Source organism: Passer montanus, unplaced genomic scaffold, assembly GCF_014805655.1.
Source record: "Passer montanus isolate IOZ18808 unplaced genomic scaffold, ASM1480565v1 scaffold71, whole genome shotgun sequence".
NCBI lineage: Eukaryota > Metazoa > Chordata > Aves > Passeriformes > Passeridae > Passer > Passer montanus.
Window position 1 is genome coordinate 3,377,520 of NW_024372259.1, and position 21,921 is coordinate 3,399,440.

Consider the following 21,921-nt stretch of genomic DNA (forward strand, 5'->3'; position numbering starts at 1 on the left):
GCAGGGAGTAAGAGGAGCTTTGTCATACACAATATTTGAGACTTGTGAAGAGAAGCAAGTGGTGCTGACTGGCACAGCTACATGGGGAAGCAGCATTGGCACTATTAAAAAGAAAAAGCTAATTAAAATGGAAAACCAAGACTTAAGCAGAATTTCTCATGTCCGTGCCTTCAACAGCAGCCTCAACACTCTGGAGTGTGATGGAAAGAAAGAAGATGGTCCTTCTCCATTACATCCATGGCACACTTATTCCTTTCCTGAGAGCTCAGGAAAGTGGGAGCCAGTTCATCCTCACTGCTTCAGCCTCTACCTTCATTTAGAGCCTTCCTGCTCCCAAGCAATTAAATATCCCTTGGGAAAGCAGAGCATCTTCCAGAACTGCAGACTGCATTCACCTCCATGCTCAGCCCTAAACCACTGCCTAACAAATCCTTTAATTCTTTGCAATCTCAGCACTCCCCTTAAACACCTATTACACTTAATTTGTACCCACCTCAAACCCAGTGCTAAAGACTCAGAGGCCCAGCATACATAAATGCTAAATTTCAGGAGGTTGAGTCAGCACACTTGACCTCTGGCATTAAGAGTTGTACAAGGACTTGTCAACAGCTGTTGTGCTGTGTTAGCACTTGGAGATGACCTGCAAATGGAAACTGAAGGGTACTGACTTGAATAATGTGTGTTTAATACCCAAATAACCTGTATAAATGGGGCATCTGGCACATGGCTGCTTTATTATTCAGATTGCAGACTTCTCTCAGACAAGATATGGCAAGTGATGCATTTGAGAATTGTTTGAATCACCATACCAAGAAAAATCTCACAAAGCACAGTGATGGCTTAAAGAAGCAAGTAATACACAGTATTTCTACCTAGATTTCTACCACATCAAAAGTAAGTATCAACCAATTCTACAGGGAGAAGTGAGAACAAACAGCACATGACTCTATGAAAAATTAAAATAAAAAAAAAGAGAAAGAATGGTTGAATACATCCTAGATGAGAGAAGAAACACACTGAATATTCTGGAAGTACCAGCAGGACTTGCAGTAATTACCCTAACAGCCACTTAAAGAACAGACTCCAATTTTAGCAACCAGTTCTTCTGAGCTAAACAGCCTTCATCACACAGGCCTAGTTACAACTCTGAGAGAATGGCATTGGAAAAGCAATTCTCCTCTCCACGTTACAAACAGACACTAGAAAGCAGATATTTAACTGCTGAGCTCAGTCTGACATTAAATGGGAGAATTTCTGGGAGCAGGGACTTCAGTGATTTGTGTCATGCCATTGCCTGGGGTTACAAATCCCCAGAAGGCCCCCTCAGACCACAGCATTATCTGCTGAACAAAAGGGACAAGCTCCTGCTCCAAAAAGCTTAGAACCCAAGCTGAACCAAACTAACTAACCAGATCCTCTCTCAAACAAGAGGAAAGATTTCCTCATCAGCTTCCATTTCTCAGTTCATTTTACTACCAAATAACCTTGTCTGGAGGATAAAAAGATAAAGAAGAGGGCTTTCAAATGCCAATTTGCATCGTCCTAGCTCAGACCAGTGCAAACATGGTTTTGGGACAGAAAGTATAAAAGGATGTGAGGCATTTCAGGCTGTACCAGGTAGCTGTTATATAATAATCACCAACAGCACTAAGGCTTCCAAAGCACTCTAAGTTTTCATGGTGGCCACTAAACAGCAATAAGGCTGTGTTGAGGTTGAAGAATTGAGGAGACAAACAACCCTAAGAGACTTCACAGCTAGAGGAGAAAGCTGAGATTCACCACTGCAGTGCCCTTGCTCCAGCCAGGATCAGGGTACATCCTCCGCACTGGATTCAGCACATCCCAAAGCCAACAGATTTCAGAAGACTTCAGCAATGTCTTGCATCAGTGATTCACACAGACAAGATCCTCTATTCCCACTCCTTAGAGCCAAAAGCTGCTAAACCTTCAGTGTATCAACCAGAGCAGCCTCCAGGTATTATCAGCCAAAGAACACAAAGCAACAGAAGTCCCACGTCAGAACTCCAGCATACAACAGTGATCAAATAGAACAATCCTCTGCTTTTTCCAAACTCCTTATTGTTTCCATGGCTTTCCCCTCGAGACAGCAAGGAGTTTCACTTGTAACTGATGTACTTACATGATCTTAACACAAGACTGCCAAGCTGAAAGTCTAGAAATCAGTACTGCCTAGATTGAAAACTAACAAAACTGGGAGATTTCTGATCTGTCTGACAAGTCACAAGAGCAAGCAGGTATACCAAGCTTCACTAAAAAGAAAAAATATTTATATATTTAGTTTGCACCTACATCAGCTAGGCTCTGTGAAGTTGCTGGCTACTTTTTCTAGGTGCTCCCCCAGAGTTACAAACATCATTCATGTGTCAGCTCATGTGGTTTTCAGATACCTACTGAAGTAATTTTTAAAGACTGGAAGATTCATTCTACAGTTTAAGAGACCCTAGAAGTAAATCTACTGGAAACCTGTGTGACAATATGATGTGAATGCCAAGAAGCTGGGAGTGCTGAGGAAGTGGCAAAGACAAAAGTGGCACAGCAACTTCCAGTGAAATCATACCATGACATAAACAGTTTCACTGAAATGTCTGTGTTAGACCAAAAGAAGACATACCCAGGAGTGCAGTGAGTTTGGGAAGCAGACCAACATGGACCATTTTACTTCTCAGGCCTGTGTCAAAGGAGAGATTCAGTAAGAGTCGAAGAGTGATATTCAGCAGGTCTTCATGCTCACATGGTACCATCTTCACAAGTTTTTCAACAATATCCATTTCAACCTGTATTTCAAGGGAAAAAAAACCAAAATCATAATCCAGCCAAACTTACTCTGGCTTCAATATCCAATTTGTAGCCATACAGTGACTGTTAATGCAGTTTCATCTGAAGTAGTTTCTCTTATGCCTTTGTGGTTGAAGTCTTCTAGATTGGCTCGCTGGGAAACATTTCTTACAAAAGGTTTTGAACCAACCAGTTTTGAACCAGTTCATATGTCTTGGAAACATTCCTCACAGTTGGAATACTGCAGGAATGTGGTAAAGACATCACCTGCAAAACTAGATTGGGGTGAGCAAACTCATTTAAACTTTAACACATGCAATCCTGCAGCAACTGCCAGTGGAGTCAAAGATAGACCCAACCAAGAAAGACAGAAACTTGGCATCCAAAAAGAATTTGAGACCTTTCATTATGAATTTCAAATGAACCCCTAGCCAGAAGTGTGCATGTGCTCTCAGAAGAGGCATGCCATCCTACATGTCAATTTAATAAAAGCATGAAAGTCATCTTGAAACTTGTATCACTTTCAAATTAAAAAGTGGAATCCAGAAACTGAGAAGTGGTATCAGTTCCTGAGATCATGTTCACTTTACCAGCCAGAAAACACATCTGAACTGGCAAGACTTCAGAAAGTTTTATCATGTTTTAAGCAACATTTCTGAGCTTTTATTTGACACAATCTTTTAAATGCATTAATTTTTTTGTTTCCCAGATCCTTCTTTGGCCAGAAGGAGGCACATAAAATTACTTGGCATTCTTCAGACTTCTCCATGTACATTACTAGTCTGGTTATAAATAGACACTGAATGAATGCTAAGAAAAGAAACTACAGCTCTCCTCACACAGCACAGTGCAATAATCAAACAACTGCCTGGACAGCTTTGATCAGAAACAATCAGATAGCAAGAACTCCTACCTCACTGCTCTGAATTTCATATGGCCCTGGAACAGCCAAGGGAAGAATGTGCTATAAATACACATGGATTATTCAGTTCTACTCAGAATCAGGTGCTGCACAACTAATTTTGGTTCACATTGCCTTTGTCAGTTTTGTATTACTGCCCAATACAAATAGCAGAACAACTTTTCCTTCAGTGGTAGCTTTCCTTAATAATATAATGGAGAAGAAAGCATCATCTTTATTGTCAGTAAGGGATGCTTAGAGAGCTGACCTGAAGCACACCAACATTTTCAAAACTGTTAGAACACTCTGAAATAAAACTGATTCAACAACTTTGTTTCATTTGTCTTTCCACTAAATCACATGAAATGGGGAAAGCAAATCAGTGGGCTGGAGAGCTAATTCTAATTTTTCTAACCAAATCCCATATATAAATAAGGGAGATATTTGTCTGCAGAGGTCCATGCAAAGGTTAATTCACTACTGCTTTTAAACAAATCTTTTAATCTGACATCTCTGTGTAGCACTGATTTCAGATTACCTCTTGGATAAAGAAAATTTACCATTTTCATCTAATTAATTGTAATAGAGGCACAAAGGTGAAGCCAATTATCTATTAAAGTATCAGAAAAGGAGGTACTTGGCTGGAGTTTGAAGTCACAAAACAAATTATGCTACAATTTCAGAAGTGTAAGACTTCACCAAAAAAAAAAATTATGAAGAATAACTGCCTCCAGTTTTTAGGAGCTACTGGCAGCAGGAAGGAACCAAACTGACGTAGGAAATCAGTAAACTAGTCCAGCAAACTCCAGAAGAATAAATATCTCTCTTCCCTAGTGAATACATGGCAGTAACAACAATATGTGTCATAAGAGTATAGTCTGTGGGCAGAGTCATGGGCATCACCACAAGTGATATGACAAGACTCTGAGGTGCTGAATTCAAAATCTGGAATTTTGTGGATCATATTTGCATCATATTCTCTGTTTGGGATTTCCTCAAAACTGTTTGCAGTAGGTTACAACTGGATGTTGTGCTTTTCTTGCACTCATTTTACTTGTAACAAAACAGGATAATCAGAGCTAGAGACACTCAGTGTGAAAACAGAGATGTTTCCCTCTTCCCTCCAACCACACACAGTTTTCAGGACTCCAACCTTTCCAGCATTCAGTAGACTGCTACAAGCCTCACCATATCATTTTTGTTCTCCATGAAAATGCTGAGTTTCTTCAGGAAGGTTACAACAAGGATAAGCAGCTCAAAATTGTCCCGGTCCAGTGCTTTCACCAACATGTGCACAATGTTCTTGTTCCTCATCTTCAGCTCAATGCGAGTATCCTCAGCGAGGTTTAGCAGCAGGTAAATTGCAACTAACAAAGGTCAACACAAATCACAGCAACAGATCATACCCAACACAACTAAACAAGTCGCTATTTACACTTAAAGTGCTGAAGACAAGACTTTCAGAAGCATCATGATCCCTTTTCAATACATTTTGAAAGGAATTGCCAGTGAATGCTTTTTTTTTCTCTTTAAAAAACATTAAGAAGATTAATTCTAATTGTGGGTCTGACAAAAATTAGAATTATGATAACTAGAAGCTTTTTATGTTGTGTGGTTTGTATTTTTTTAAATTTCAATTGCAACAGGAAGCAGCAAAAAGCCCCTCTCAGGAAAGGTTTACCACTCAGATAATTTCAATCTAGCATAAAGGGTATTTTAGTTCAAAAACTGGAAATATAATGACATCTTCAATGATATATTCAATGAAATATTCAAAGAATCAGATACAAGCTACATTAGGCAAATTTTAAAAAATTTCAAACACCCAACTCCTCCCAAACCAACATCATAAGCAAAGAAGAGTGGATCACTTTTGCTCTTCTTCTGACAAATGGCTTTTAAAATTATTAATAGTGTCAAACAACCTGATTAAGTACTTGTCTTCTCCCTTTTCTTTGGCAACACTCTTCCATACTCATCCACACACTGAGGATGTTTAAGACATCCTGGTTGTAAAAAGAATCAAACAGGATCCCTCAAACATGTTGACCAACAAAAAAAAAATTTGCTGTTTGGATTTGGTACCTCTAAGCAGCTGCTCCTGCTTGACAACCAGCCCTTTGTATTTCTTGTAAGTTTTCTCATAGTCCTTTTTCAGGGTTTGATTTTCAGGATCTTCATCAAGTGAATTAGAGAAGTTAAGGAGTTCAGAGAAAAGTGATACAGGCTAGGTGACAACTGTGCTCTAAAGTGTTCCTCAATCCCCAGTGAAAAGCAAGGGATCTATGGAACACCCAGTGTCTGTGCTTTCCCTCAGCACCAGCCTGCTACACCTGCAGTCCAGGCCAGGACTGTTCTCTCCTTCTAGGCCAGGATATTTTACACCCTAATAAGCAGCACAGATGTTCTAAGACATACTGCTGATAATATACAATTTTTTTTTTTCTTGTGTGCTTTAGTAGATTCAGCTTAACCTCTTCCACATCCCAAAATCTTCACTCTTGGTCTTTCTCACATCTGCAATTATATTTTGCACTTTCTGGTAAATTCTACTGTTTTTACAGAAGGTGCTGTGTACTCATCTTGTGTAACCCAACAACGCTCATCGAGACAAGTCAGAAGCCATTAGGCTATGCCAGAACATCAAAAGGATATCAGATTTCTTCTTTTTAGCAAGTTCTTCCTGCCAAAGCTCATGTCTCTTCAGTTCATGGTCTATGATATTCATACAGAGAGCTCCAATTTTGTAATGTGTGATTATCCCATGAAATTGAGAGAAACTACATTGAAGAAATAATACTTGTGAGGAATAAATGCCAACAACTCCATATCTACTTTGACATCTATGGTAGCACACCAAATATTAATAAAGGTATTTACAGTTTGCCCCATTAAAGCACTTTCCTATTGGAAAATTATTTCAAAACATAGCAATCCCTGAAAACATGAATATTTTCTCAACTTGTAGAAAGATAAGGAACAGTTTGTTGCTCCAGATCAAAATAAAAACACATTCCAATTTTCATGCATGAAGGAAAAGGTTTTCCCCTCAGCCCTGCCCTCCATACTGCAAGTGTTTCAGAGCACTCTCTCCTCACCAGAAACAGAATAGAGACCTAAAATCCAGGTAAATGCAATTTCTGCTTGAATTATTTCTAGGCAGGGTATGCAGAAATACTGGCATAAGAGCAAGTGCTCACTTCAGTTTTGAACATTGTTTCCTGCAGGTGTGTAGATGGAAATTAGAGGTGGCAGCTCAGCCACCTTTCATTCTGACACAAAGCTGTGAGTCAGATCTTTACTAGCTTCTTCTTAGCTCTGTTACAAACTGCCTCACCACGAGAGTTCCTTTTGTTATAAGTGATAAAACTGAGCCACAAGTGTGTTTGTTTTTCCTGTTTCAGTGAAGTTTTGTAGCACAGAGCAAAAAACAAAAGAAAAGCCACTAAGCAGAGTGACATTCTTCATGTTCCTAAATCCAGGGACTCTGCACTCACCTCGAAAAGCAGAAGAAAATGTAAATGATATTGGTAGCCAGTTCAATGCTTTGTTTCCAGTCTTCCCTCAGCACTCTAGCCAATGCACCCAGGGCAGTTTCTGAAGTGAAACAAGATTTAGAGAAGCATCAGCATTTTGTGTCCCTCCTTTTTAGCTTGTGAGCCTCAGAATTTGAATACACTTTATTCTATATCTATCAGTTTTCTAGTGAAACACTTCCACAGGTATCTCACTTTAACAGGCAGCACTGCTCATGAGTTCTGTTTGGAGGCAGTACCAGAGTACCCTGGGTGGTCACCCTGTCACAAGCCCTAAGAGGCAGCAACATGGAAGGAAAGTGCAACCAAAAACCGAATTAATCTCAAAACTACTACTAACCTTCAGTTCTTGTGGCCTCTGCCAGCTCTGTGCTCCATACTACATTGTGTCTCCTGCCTAAAACACTACAATTTCCACTTTTAAATCCCCTTTAAATTCTGCCTGGACAGACAGTATTTCTCATCCATCTTTCCATTTATTTTTCTCCCTTAATCTACTTATTATTTAATAATTTGGTTGCTCCTTGTCTTATTTAATTTCACTTTTCCAGTCACGTTCCCCTAGCTACTCTCTCTTCATGTGCACCATGTTCCTTGATCAGAAAAGCAGCAACTGGGAACACATAGCACTAAATATTTTCAACAACTCATAGGGACAAGCCATCATTTCATGGCTCACCATTCCCACCCCATCTTCATGGTGACACTGCAAGATGAGCATGCATTGAAGTCAAACACATGAAGGTATAAGGGCTCAGCAAAAGAGACAAAAAGGGCAAGGAAAGAAAAAAAAAATTAACTTGTGTCAGCTTGCAAATCCCCTTTTCAAGGCAAGTTTCCTGCTCTACAGAACACAACAATACATTCCCATCTCCAGCAGTAATGCCAGCTGAAGTTAACTGAGCATCAAAATAACTAGGATCAGGAAAAAGCAGCTGAAGCCTCTAGAGGCCAGGAAGATTTCAGTATTAGGCTCACCTAAGACCAGTCTGAGCAGCATCCATTTACAGAGAGACCCAACAGAGCTTTGATGGCCACCTTATTATACACAGAGAAACAGAGCCTAGCAAACTAAAGAAAATCCCAAATGAAAGGTGAACTACTTTTCCCTGGACACAAATGAACAGCACATCAAGAGAAATTACTATTGGGTTTTCAAATTACCATTTATAAGCAGCTCTTCCAAATTATCAGGATTCCTGGCCAGCTGCAGGATGAGGGCAGAGCCTCTCACCTTGTCAGGAATGTCCTCGTACAGTAACTCAATGTACTCATCCATGTCATTGATATTGGCAACTTCATCAATCTGAAAGCAGTCAGAAGCAAGGGCTTCACTGAGAGACAGGCAATTCAACACCAGCAATCACAACACTATTCACTTGTCACACCAAAGGGCACTCAGCTTCTGAGTACAGATCTTAGGCAAAAATAAAATACAAGTTAAAAAGCCCAAACACATGGAGAATGACTGCCAATGAACACAGGACATCTGAGGAGATATAATTCCTAAAAATCAAAGGATGCTCAGACACAAATCTGTCCTGTCTGATGTTCCAATCCTCACTGGCTGTCCTGCTGTGTGCTATACTTGGAGGGGCAAGTATGCAAGTCAAATATTTTACCCTTTTTGGAGATAATTTTTTTCCATTGTGCAGTATTTCCAAACCAAGTTCTTTGTTTATAAAACAAGAATCAAAAAACCCACAAGAATTCAGCATTTCCTCTCCCCTCCTCGCTTTTGTAACTGCTTACTGAAGTAGTAAACAGGGTTTGCATTTCTCTTTTAACACCAATACTTACCTCTGTTCCTTCAAATGGGGGTGGATCTTTTGGCTTGCTGGCTTTCTCTTTCTTTTCTACAAAGGAAACGACATGGGTGCAGTTAAGTTACATATAAACACAGACCAAACACATATCCAGTGTTCTCATAATGAACACTCAGTTAAATCAAGGTCAAAGTCCTCAGTGTGCAGCTGACCTGCCACACTAACACAGGTTTCTGAACCTGAACAGTCCTTAAGGAGTAAAACAAATCCCCAGCTGCCTTCTGCCAACTCAGTCTAAATGATCAGTGATAGCCCTATCAGCTGGGGAGATAGAGGGTAATAAACCTTAGAGCAAGCCCAGAGTGGCAACACCCACTCCCAGAGTGAGAGACATCAGCAGCTTTGATTCTGCTTGTGCTCTGTCACACACCACGACACAGAAATGCAGAGTGAAAGAGGGTAAAACGTGCAAAGCTCTTACAATCAAACCCCATCTACAACATAAATCTTCATTTTAAATTTGTCTCACTAGGAATCCAGCCTGAGAACAAAGCTTAGCATTTCAGGGCTGCAAGAAACCTGGGTAACCAAAAGGTAATGTAGACTCTAATGTTACATATTCACCTGTCCCCTGAGCAGAAAGGTTAAGGTGAACTTAAGGCATAAATAGGAGCACCAAGAGGCCAGGAACTTTAGACGACAAGATGAGAGAAATACCACAGGCTGTCTGTTACAGTGGACCAAAGCTTGTCAGGCTCTGAAACTCTCCAGCTCTACACACAGCCCAAATTCAGCCTAAGCACACTGTCTACCCTTGCAAGAGGTGATGGCAGAGGTCTCTGTAGGAAGATCCTCTTAGAGGCTTTTGATGTCACTGTAAGTGCAGATTCAATATGATAAAGCTGCACCCAACAGCCACATCTGTACCTCTCAAGTCCTGCTAAAGCACAAGGCAGCCAGTAAGAAGCACCAGTACTAAAGGTAACCAAAATAATAAAATAAATTTGGTTGTTAAAAAGGTAATTTCCTCACTTCAAGATCATAATTGTTTCCATACATGTCCCCTACTGTCACCATCCCCATTGGTACATCAGGCACAGTGGGCTCTCAGCTAGCACCACCTCAGTATTTGTTCAAGGCTGAGGCACCCCAGTCCCAAGTTACTTTGTTCCTGTATTTTTTACCTTTTCCTGCTGAGGAATCTCTGCGGTTCTGCAGGTAGTACAGCAGCTGCTCGACTTCTCCAAGCTTGGAGGGGTGGATGAGCTTGCATTCTTCAACAACCTTTCTAGCCAGGGAACCAATGTCTGTATTTGCATTAAGACTCTTCAGCCGAATTCTGCAACACAGACAAGTCTCTTTTCAGTTTTTTAATTTTATCTTCAGTGCTTTGATTATGTTTATACAGCCAAGAATTGCTCAAAGCAAAAATGATCCTGATACACCCAGGGCTTGTGCCTTTCATGTCAAAGTGGGGCCTCTGAACTCCAAATGGCAAGCAACTGTCAAACAGATTTGGTGGAGCATAACTGCTCATGAGCTGACAAGCAGCAACATTAAAGGCAGCTGTCTGAACAGATCCCTTACAGCCATCTTGGATACAAAACACAGTCATTGATTTGGATATACCCCATAGAAAGTGCACAGGACCTCAAAGGAGTATTGCAGACAAAAAAGTCCCAAATGAGAGACAGTTCGGGGTGTTTGTCTGCACAGAAAGGTTCTTTTGCAGAGCCAGGAGTCTCCCACAGCTCTGGCAGATCTGCAGCCAGGTCCACAAGCAATAAGCAGGAAGAAATCTCTGTGGGCATTAACAACAGGCTGGGAAAAAAAAGGAATTCCATCATCATGCAGATGCAAGTTATGTTGATTCATCTGATGACAGAAGTATGCTTCTGGTCTCTTCAAAAATTTGAGACAATTTAAGGATTCTCTCTTCTTTTCCCCCCAATTATTCTTCTTACACGCACTCACACAGGCAGCCACTTCAGTTCAAATTTTCAAAAAGAAATCAGTACAGAGATAAAACCCCTAGAACAGATCCAACCTTGCAGCTTGAAAAATGAAGTTATGATAGTTCTCTGGGCTTTTCCAGTGGGGAATATTTTAATGGCCTTGAAAGAAATCAACCAGGCAAAAGTAAAATGCAGGTAAAGCAGTGAATTCACTGGTTGGGCAGATCAAAACAACAGGAGAGCCAACAGCTGGAGCACAAGGCTGTCAGGAGGTTCAGTGGTACTTCTTGCTCCAACATGAACTACCATTTGCACAGGAAACAATCACTTCACTTTTCTTTGCCTCAACTACCCATCATGTAAAACAGGAGTCATCACTTTTCTTAACAAAACACCTCAAAGGACATGGCTGAAAAGCAATGTGCAACGTGTGTTTCAGATGTTAACCTTCCTAGGCACATGTTATTTCCATTTCCTTTGAAACCCTCTTCTAGTCCAGCACTAAGTACCATACAGATCAGAACCTACAATTTCTCAGAGCTCTGTGGTACTCTGAGTTACTGAATCCATGACTATGAAGATTGAAATAAAATATTAGAGCTAGCTGTGACCTTACATTTTCTGACATTCCTTGCGTTCCCCCAGCATGGGGTCTCCCAGCTCTCCCAGAATCGTTGCTTCCACTTCATAATGGACAATGAGGGCTTTCTCAGATGGATGCACATCTATGTTCCCTCCTTTTACCTTCCTGTCAAAAAGGGAAAAAAATTGATTAAATTAAAAGCTCAGAAAACACACCAGAGCAGAAATCAGGGACCTGCTATGCAGGCCCTAAACCCAAGTAGTGCTCTCCTCTCCATACCATATTCCATCCCACACAGCTGTACCAAAGCCTGGTGCTAGTGGCATATTCTTGGCTACCACCTGTAGTACAGAAATATCCAAGTCATGGTAAAGCCTTACTCACAGAAATAAGGAAAGAAATCAAAGTAATCCTGTTCCACATCACCACAATGAGTAAAAAGATGCATTTCACCAAGCAGGTGAATTTCCCAGTTGGTTCCCCACTACCTTGTGGGTATTGACTAATCTTTGTCTAATGGCCTTCACTCAGTGCAGTCCTCTACAAATGGATTTTTTTTTGTCCTTCTCTTGGCTAACTCCTAGTAGTTACAATTCTGTGAGACTGAATTGCAAATAATTTGTATTTCAATTTAACTATTCTCTCTTGAAACACAAATCTCTTTGCTACTGTTCTTCACCTCCTTGTGCCTGCTGCCAGGCTTGAGGGATCACAAAAACCAACCGCTGCCATCAAAAGATCCAAATCATGTCTACCTGCTTTTCCACAGCTACAGATCCTTGGGAGAAGTGTTCTCCAGGGAAGCACTCTGGTTTATGCCAGTGCCAAAAGGGCCTGTCCTGCTCTCTCCTCCTGTGTGACAACAATTCTGTGTCCATGCAGGTCCAAGGCTCCCGAGGAAAGGCTCAGATGGATGAATTCACACCCCATTTCTGTTTTCAAGCAGTGGCAGAACCACATCCAGAGAATACAGTGACCTATTTTGATTTACTGGTAAAGATGACACTTGTCCCTTTTTCCACTTGGTATCGAATATGTACAGGCTGCTAAACTGCAAATTAAAACCACCTCCAAAATGTGGGTTTGCTTTTGGGATGTGGAGTGGGTTTTTTGTTGGGTGTTCAGGTTTTTAGACAGATCATGTCCATAAAGAGAATTCCAGGTGGCTTCACCATGGTCATATCAGCATCTAGGAGACAGCAGGTAGCCATGGCATTGGTCAATTAGATCAGGAAAAATGACTTCAGCCTCATAAAGCTGGAAATGTCAGCAAATCCAGATGCAGCCTGTGCTGGAACCATTCCCAGCAGAAAATGTTTAAATTGTGTCTCCATCTACCAAACTACTCTGGTGTCCACTTTTCCTTCTGCAGATACAGCTGCAAAAAATATCTTTGTCTTGAGATACAGCTGCCCAAAAAACCCCACAAACCACAGAAAGTTCTGCTGTGGGAAACACAAGAGTCCAGTTCAACTACCAGCCTTGCAAGGACACAAAGCTACACCGAGCAAACAGAAATATCTCCCTAGTGCTGGAGAGTAACATTCTCCATGAAAGCAGAGCAAAACTCATCCTTTATGACTTGAAGAGACTTGGGTTTGCCCCCTTGAACAGTACCTTGAAGCAGGTGTTTCATTACAGGCTGTTCTCTGTTCTCACAAGGTCCAGTCTTGCAGGACAGAAAGCTTATAGCAAAATTATTCTTCAAAAGAATCCAGCTCCCACTCCCCACCTCCAAATCTATTTCTCCTACATTAAGATCTATCAGGAGATGCCAACTGCAAACACTGAGGGCTCCTGACAGTCAAAGCTCTGGTTAGTGACAGCTTAGTAATATTTACAGGTGCAAAGAAAAGGATGGGTAGAGAACAGAGCTGGGTGAAGTTTTACAAGAATAAAGCTGGGCTAGCAGCTCATCATTGCCCAAAGGATCAGATCTTCCCATGTTTCCCCTGCTCCTGGCAGTCACCTTGGAGTTCAGCATGAGGGCTCATCAGTCCCTGTCACAGTCAATTCCAGCAATCCAACAGAAAACTCCCCATGTTTTGGGGACAGGAAGTTTTTCACTGTGTAACAGAACTAAAGTGCTCTATAGAAAAGGAACAATACTTCTTATTTCTCATCAGGGAAAAGGAGGAGTGAAACCTCTGCCTTTTGGCAACAGTAAACCACTGATGAGCTTAGCAACCAGGAGAGCCTTAGCTTAAGACTGCTTAAGCAGTTTTAGGACTTCTCATATTTAATTTTTTCTTTCAGAGGGATAGATTGGTAAACTGAAGAACTTAGAGCTGCAGAGATTTTCTGCCCTCTCTCACTGACACACACCCTCTCTGAGCTATTTCTGAGCTAATGAAGTCACAAATCAATGAGTTCCCTGTCTGAAAATCCCACTTTGTGAAATCCTTGAGGACCTACACTAAAATGCATTCCCCAGCCACTGAAGTTGTTTTGCATTTGGAAACCACTGCATTCAGATTGTCAGCATCACAAGGCAAATCTTCATTTAGAGAAAAAAATCCCCTCCTCTCACTCAAATCTACAAACATCTTTACTGATTTTCTACACATCCTGAGTCTGTAAATCACGTCATAAAACATTTGAAACTGCAAATATTGTAATGAGTAGAAGCAGCAATGCACTGGGGAGCTCTCATGCACATCAGCCTGTCCTTTCACTTCACTGCTTGCTTTGTCAACAAGAACCCAGCTCAGTTCAAGGTTTAAAGAGGAAGGCCTTTTCTACAGACAAAAGCTGCAAGCTGAGCTCACATAACCAAAGCTGGAGTGTTAATATCCTTTATTAACTAATTCCTTTTGAGGCAAAAAGCAAAAGCAAACTATCCTAATGAAAAGTGGCACAAAGCACACGTGGGTAAGGCTGAAAATCCAATAACAAATCCCAGCAAGTCAGAGTTGGTGGGAGGGGGAGTGCCCATGCAGGGTGACAAAGGGAAGCAGGGAGCAGAGGAACACCAGACTTGCACACCAGCCTGGCCACGTTACACAGCACAGCAGGTAGCTTTGGCTTTGTGCACCCAAAAAAGAGAGACAGCTACAACTGTTGCAGGGATGGCTACAAAACAAAGATTCCCACAAAATCACATAAGAGGGCATAAACTGAACAGGTAAGGCTAAAAAAACAGGCACTACTCCAAAATTACAGCTGTAGATTTAATTAAGGGTGGCATTTGATTTTTACCCATCATGGCATTGCTATGACAGAATGGACGTTCAAACATTATCAAGAGTTTTTTTTTCCCCTGTACTCACTGTTTCCAACTATGGAGCTTAATATGTGGCATGTAAGCAGAGAAAAAGCAAAACCTAGACAATCTAAACAGGAAATTCTGGAAATACTAATAAATGGAAAGGAAGTAAAAAACAAGAGCAGGAACTCCTCAGGATTCAAGACAGGATGGATACAATCACCTGCATGATAGGAGGAAGTGACACTGTCCACACATGACATCTGAACAGAGGCCTAGATGACCTGGCATCTTTTGGGATTGATTCACTTTGCTCTGAAACAACTGACAGAGATCCAAGAGCTGCCAGCTCAGGCCCTGTTCTTTATGCTGACTGCTCTCACTGCCAAACAGACAGATAAAAGGCACCATTCATTCACTCATCACACCTGCAACACCAAACCCAGATCATACACTTTTTATCCCACAATTACCTCTTCCATTCACACTTGCCCTGCCCAATCTGCCATGCCACACTCTCAACACCTCCTGTGAATCAGTCTCCCAGCTGCTCCCTGGACCTGGCCTGACTGCCTCTCATCCCATCCCCGATCCCCAAAGCAGCTACCTGCACCTAATACACAGTGATCCTCTCCACTCATCTCCTAATAGCTCCTATTCTCCTCTCAACCTGCTATCACTCCAGTGCCTCTTCCCAAACACACCATAAAATGCCACCACAGACCAGAGCACCCTCCAAACTCCTCCGCAGCAGCAGCACCCACCCCACCTCTCTGCCTACCCTGCCTTTGTAACCTTCACTCATCCTTAACCCTCCCAGTCCCCATCCAAACCTTCTTCCCAACACACTGGGGCAGGCTGAGGGGGGACCACCTCAACAAATATGTCTCCCATTCCCACACCCCTCACCCAGCACTCCAGTCAGCCTCCAAACCAGCCACTCCTCACTCGCCACACCTCCACCCACCTCCTCATCACCCCTCCCAAAACACGCTCCATTGTCACCTACAACCTCCCATCCATCCCCAAGCCAGTCGTCGCTACACCCAGCGACACCTCGGCCTCACCCTCCACACCCCCCGCTCCCCGACATCCCCCCCACCCGCAGCCCTCTGCAAACACCCCGCAACACCTGCGTCTCGCACCCCACAACCTGACACACTCCATCCCTCCGCGCAAGCTGCCGCGCCTCAACCGCCACGACTTCCCCCACCCCTCCTCACCCCGTTCATCCCCCCTGCACCCCAGCACGAACCGCCGCCGCTCGTGCCCATGCTCCCCGGTTACCTCTTGAGGTAGCGGGCGTCCTCGCCCTGCATGGCGGCGCTGAGGGGCTGTGAGGGGACGGGGCGGGGGCGGCCCGGGCAGGGCGCGGCCCCGCGCGCGCGGTGCTCGTTACCAGGGAGAGCGCGAGCCCCGCCCCGCCCCGCGCACGCGCGCCGCCCTCACCCGCAGCCCCGCCTTTGCCTCCCCGTCAGCGCCCCCTGCAGGCGCGGGGGAGGCGCTGCCGCGGCCCCTCACGGCGGGGAGCTCCCGCTCGCTTGTGAGGGATCAGGACCGGAAAAGAATAAGCTGTGTTGGTTTTTGTTGTTTGTTTTTTTTTTTCCCTCTAAATATGTGCACAAAAATTAAGTTTATGAACGCTGCGTTACTGTGCGTCGATATGAGTCAGGCCATTAGAGTGATAAGTGACCTGACCTCAGCACAGTAGAGGCAGGAGGGTTGGTACCCTTTACTTAGTCTTCTGTATTTATTTAATCCGTGTTATTTTGAAATTGGTATGCATCACTGCCGCCTCCTGCCAAACTGTGAAACGGTTTTTCACTTAATCAAGGTGTTTTTGGTGGGAGGTACTTCAGGACACGGCGGGAGTGAGGGAGAATGTCAGAATGGTCATGGCTGGCTTGGGAGGGACTCTGGAGATGGTCCTGGCCAAGGCAGGGTCACCCCGAGCAGGTGACACAGGGATGCATCCAGGTGGCTTTGGGATGCCTCCTGAGAGGGAGAATCTGCACCTTCCTGGACAGCCTCCTCTGTCACGCTCAGCGCAGAGAACGTCCTCATGTTGAGGTGGAACTTCGTGTGTTTCCATTCATGGCTGTTGCACCTCACCCTGTCACTGCACAGCACCAAAAGTGGTCTGGCACCATCCTCCTGGCACCTGCCCTGGAGACATTTACATGGATGGATGGGATCCCCTTTCTTCTCCAGACTGAGCTGTGCCAGCTCCCGCAGTCTCTCCTCATCCAGAGATGCTCCAGACCCTGTGTGCCGTATTTAGAAGAAGACTGAAGAAGGGCTCTTGTGGTGTCCTGCCCCATTACGGCCACCTGAGGTGGTCACTGGTGCTCAGCACCAGCTCTTGGCCAAGCCCAGCCTTAAGACAGCCTTGGTGTTTTGGAACATAATCTTCCTTTTGGGTCACTGACACACAGAGAGCACGGCGATGACACAGCTGTGGCTCCAAAGTGGCTGCAAATCCAAAACCATGTTGGAAAAGTTACATATTCAGCCAACACCTGAATTTTCTGTCCCTTTTTCTTGTCTCCAAGCCACTCTAAAGAACAAGCACACAGCATCATATCCAAGAGGTCTCAGAAAGGATCTTAATGGGCTGTAGTTTTCTGGAGTGCTCTCTACAACTGAAAATTCTGTCTGCCAGAGTCATAGGGGAAATGCAGAAATAAATAATAGATAACAAAGCTTTTGGTTTTTATTGTGGCAAAATACTAAGCATAAATACTTAATGTCTACTGATCCCATTAAAGACTAAGAATTTTTATAATTTCATAATCTGTAACAGAGCAGAATAAAATATTTTGTGGAATCCACACAGTGCCTGCCTTTGTTTTAACAGCAAATGGAAAAAGAAAGTACCCTGTGAAATATGAAGTGCTACCTTAGTGCAATGAATTTACAAAACATTGCTAGAACATAACACCCTTGTTACTAGGCTTATTCTATTTTTATCACAGTAATATTGTCATAAGGAAAAAAAAAAACCAACACAGCTGCCTAATCAGAATGATAATTCTCCAGTGATTTCAGCAGCTCTCCAGATAAGCATAAGCCAAACATGAAACTCTGAAGCCATATAAATAGTCTGATATTTACTGAGCACTAAGTACCTGACAGTCTTCGTTTATTTCACTGTGAATTTATCTTATTTATCTGGTCACATATGCCTGTGAATGGAGTCCAGTTTTAGACACCTATGGAAAACAGGCCAGAGATTACAAGATGAGAATGATACAGAAGAATGTGAGAGCTGAAAAAATATGAGTTTATTCCAGTTGAGTGTGCCATGATGTTTGGGCTGAAATTGGCTGTTTGTCAGGACCTGAAGGGCCAGCAGAGGCTGGGAAGAGCCCAAGTGAAATAAATATCTCAGCTTTGTAGGTACTGAGCCACCAGCCCTGCCAAGATCAGACAATTCCCTTGGGCAGTGACAACCAGTTGATGCTAGGTTTGGAAAACCACGTGGCATAAACACCAAACCCCATGGTGGACTCTTCTAAAATTAAATTGTAGAGCATGTGCTGCCTGAGGTTTTGTTCTGCAGCCTTGCCCTGAGCTTCTAATGTTGTTTTGCACAATTCCTTACATCCCTGTCCTTACAGTGTGATGAAGATTATGGGATGGGGCTCTGGAGATCTCCTCACCTGCATGGTAGACGTGTACACGAGGGGGAGGAAAGAGAGGTTGGTATTTGAGGCAGAAGGGGGATCAAGTTGCAAGCAAAAGCTGGAATACACAAGATTTTTGTGTTTCTACCTTGTTCTTTTGTTTGGGGGGTTTTGGGGTAGTTTGGCTTTTTTTGTAGGACAGTTATAAGAAATTTGGTTCTGGAGTCAGCTTGAAGGAGAGATTTTTTTGTAGTGAGGGAATGTAAAGGAGGGTGTGAAAGAGCTTGGGGGCTGCAGAGAAAATCAGAATGGGAAGAGGATGGTGGAGAAAGTTGCATGAGGAGAAGCTGGGCAAGAGGAGTGAAGCAGGTGGGTAAAAAACAAGAGGAAAGACAGAGCTGTGGAGTGTTCGCATATTGTATATGTATGTATGTGTATATGTGTACATATATATGGTAGAATAAGCACAGATGGAGTAACTAACAATATTTTTGTGCAAAAACCTCTCAAATTTGTATTTTTTAGTCAAGCTGCAGGCATGTTGTGAACCAGATGGACAGAATACACTCAGTGACATTGGAGCAACACCCACCACATTGCCTCATGATAAACTTGATTTTATTTCTTCTTGTTTTTTCTCTTAGTATTGAAAAGTACTGATACTAGCAGTGATTTTTAGGTCAAAAAAGGTGTTTCCATTGTTTTCAATGAGTCTTTGGTATATGACAAGACTGCATGCTGAAAATACATCAGGACTGGTTTAATTTACATCACAGTAAAAAAAAAAATCAACCTAAATAGCCACCACTGTTTTTCTGTAGCAAATGGAATTGTTGAAATGTAATAGACTAATCTCCTGTGTCTTGTGGAGTTGAGAAACCAAAGCAACCCTGAAATTTGTAATCTATCCATCAAAGATTGCATCTTGCTCTCAGCAAAAAAAGAATCCAGTGGTTTTGTAGGGAAAAATCATGAATATGGGACATTTGCCTAGTCCTTGTAAAATGAACTGTGCATGAAACTCCTTAAGACTCTTTATTAGCCAAAATAAAGCGGAGCACTCTGAAAGGATGACTTCTAGGGAAACATGTTAGGTGATTAGGCTGTGCAGCTCAGTGGGGGATGGAGATGATGTTGTTCTGATGTGCTGTCACACAGGAAGGGACTGAGGAATGGAGGTAATAAACCCTGGGCTTAAAAGTTTGTACTGGGAGGAGGAAGTGAGACAAGGCAAAGCAAAATCTGATATGCAAAGGGAAAGTCTGGCTTAACTCCTCTGGATGGAATTAATCTTGGAGCACAGATCAAGGTGATTCTTGAATGCCTTCGTGATCAGCAGTGACAGTGGCATCTGTGCAGGAGAAGGTCATTTTCAGTGTGACACATGACTGTGTTGGCAAAATCTGAGTGCCTTTGTTATTCTTGAGCATGGGACTTCACAAAAATGAGAACAAGAGAACAAGATCCTCCATGAAGGGTTTGGTTTGTATTTTATAATATATTTAAAATACAAAATATTTTTAATGTATTTAAAATACATTTAAAATATATGAAATATATTATATATTACAATATTTAAATGTATAGAAGATATAATATATTTAAATAATAAATTTAATACATATTTCAATATATATATTTTATATATTTGGTCTTCATATTTAAATATATTTTAAATATATTTTATATAATGTAATTAATATAATAACATTGATTGAGCTAAATGAATGCATAAATTTTCAATTCATTCAAACCAGGGAAGAAAATTACCTGTAGGTTTCCATTGTTTCAGGTGTAAAAAGAAACATCTGAAGATGTGAGAAGAGGCAGATCTCTTCATACAGAGTTCACTGCAGAGCAGAGTGTGCTGTTTTCTCCTTCAGGCTATTGAAATCAGAATTGCTGCCTTCCATGGGACTGATCTTTGATGGCCTTGTAGCTCCTTCTGGAGCTGGGGTTGTGGTGAAGTGACCATCTCCATGGACTGCCAGTGCCTGACTCAAGACCAGGCCTTTAGGAGGGAATTTTGCTGGGAGAAATGCAGAGCAGCACGTTGTACATTGTCACAGAATCTTAGAGTCATGCAGGTTGGACAGACTTTTAAGATCTAGCCCAAGAATAAACCTAACACTGCCAAATCCACCACTAGAGCACATCCCTGTGTGCCACACCTGCCTGCCAGTACGTTCTGGATATGGATGTTCAGTGTTTGTGCTGCACTAGGATTTGCACTCTCCATTTCTCCTCATTTTCTGGCAAACAGCCTGAAAAGATTAAATATAGAAGTGTCCACACAAGAAGGAACAGATGGCCTCTCTCTGTTCGTGTCATCTTGTGACCCCTGATGACAATGACAGGGATTTCTTGTGCAAAATCCTGGTTTTGCTGAAATCAATGGGAGTTTACCACTGACCCCAGTGGGGACAGAATTTCACCTCTTAATGTTTATTAGATGCAGCAGGCAGAAAGCAGACTCGTAGCTATAAAGGCTGTGACATTTTATGGTTCTGACTCTGCAACCACTCAAGCACATGGTTAATTTTGCCACAGTAATAAAGTTAAGCACTAGCTAAAGTGTTTTCAAGGAGGGGTCTCTTTTACACTTGAACAAGTCTATATTTCATCATAAATCAGGAATTCTTCCCCTTCAAAAGAAAAGGATTCTGCATGTGGTCATCAAATTGTTTCTACTTTGCACAACAATAATTGCCCTTTTTCAGTTTTTGTCCAGAAAAGGCAAAGCAAGGAATTAGTACCTCAGCTGAAGTGGTGTTGCTCTGATGACATTTGACTTAATTAATTTCAAGTGGATTCAAGAGGGAAATATAAATTTTTCAATATTAATTCTAAATACCTCAGACACTGGCTACTTCCTTTAAATAGTTAAGATTTTGCACAACACTTTACAGCCAAAATATTTTTGTTAAGTTTTCAAACTCTCATAGACAACACCAGCATTGTTCTTCATATCCAGGAAAACTCTTCTACTTTTACAGATAGCAGTGGTTTTGTATTTGTTTCCACCTAATTTTAGCCAAAGCACATCAGGAATGTAGCAGAATGGAAGAGAGGCATTCAAGCTAGATGAATTCAGACCCGAAAGAAAGCACAAAATTTTAGTGGGATAGCACTTAACACATGGAATGATTTACCTTAGGATTTATGAGTTGATGCTTCCCCATTATTACCAGTCTTTATATCAGGAGTTTAAGAAAGAGAATGTGGGTGAGTGTAGACTAAATCCTTTCCCAGGGTCTGTCCTGATGCTAATTTGTTTTATTTCCATCGTGGAAGGACCCAAGCAGAGGCTGAACTTGGGTTTGATTTAGTGCACTTGCCCCTTCGCCCTGCTTGGTGAGGGAAAAGCAGGAGAGCATTTGGAGCACCTGGAAGAGGCTGTCACAGGAGGATGGTGATGGGGTGGGCTGCCAACAGAAGACCTGAGAGGTGGAAGGGAACATGGGGCAAAGAATATCCTTCACCCTCCCAGCTGTGCTTTGCAGGAGCCTGGAAAGGACTGGGGGAAGGAAAAAAAGGGACTGGTCTGGCTGGC

At 42.3% G+C, this 21,921-nt stretch overlaps 1 protein-coding gene across 3 annotated transcripts in view; it reads right to left on the minus strand.

Moving 5' to 3' along the window:
• The window catches only part of KIFAP3 (kinesin associated protein 3), a 68,614-nt gene extending 52,457 nt beyond the window's left edge, over positions 1 to 16,157 (minus strand). For all 3 annotated transcript variants that reach the window (XM_039730296.1, XM_039730295.1, XM_039730298.1), the window contains exons 1-10: positions 16,030 to 16,157; positions 11,571 to 11,702; positions 10,184 to 10,338; positions 9,034 to 9,089; positions 8,398 to 8,539; positions 7,195 to 7,294; positions 6,353 to 6,477; positions 5,783 to 5,881; positions 4,886 to 5,064; positions 2,633 to 2,795 (exon numbers count right to left, since the gene is read on the minus strand). In XM_039730296.1, coding sequence (XP_039586230.1) covers positions 2,633 to 2,795; positions 4,886 to 5,064; positions 5,783 to 5,881; positions 6,353 to 6,477; positions 7,195 to 7,294; positions 8,398 to 8,539; positions 9,034 to 9,089; positions 10,184 to 10,338; positions 11,571 to 11,702; positions 16,030 to 16,061 — 1,183 coding nt within the window. In that variant the 5' untranslated portion in view covers positions 16,062 to 16,157. The remainder of the gene's footprint in view (positions 1 to 2,632; positions 2,796 to 4,885; positions 5,065 to 5,782; positions 5,882 to 6,352; positions 6,478 to 7,194; positions 7,295 to 8,397; positions 8,540 to 9,033; positions 9,090 to 10,183; positions 10,339 to 11,570; positions 11,703 to 16,029) is intronic.
• Positions 16,158 to 21,921: the final 5,764 nt, after the last annotated feature.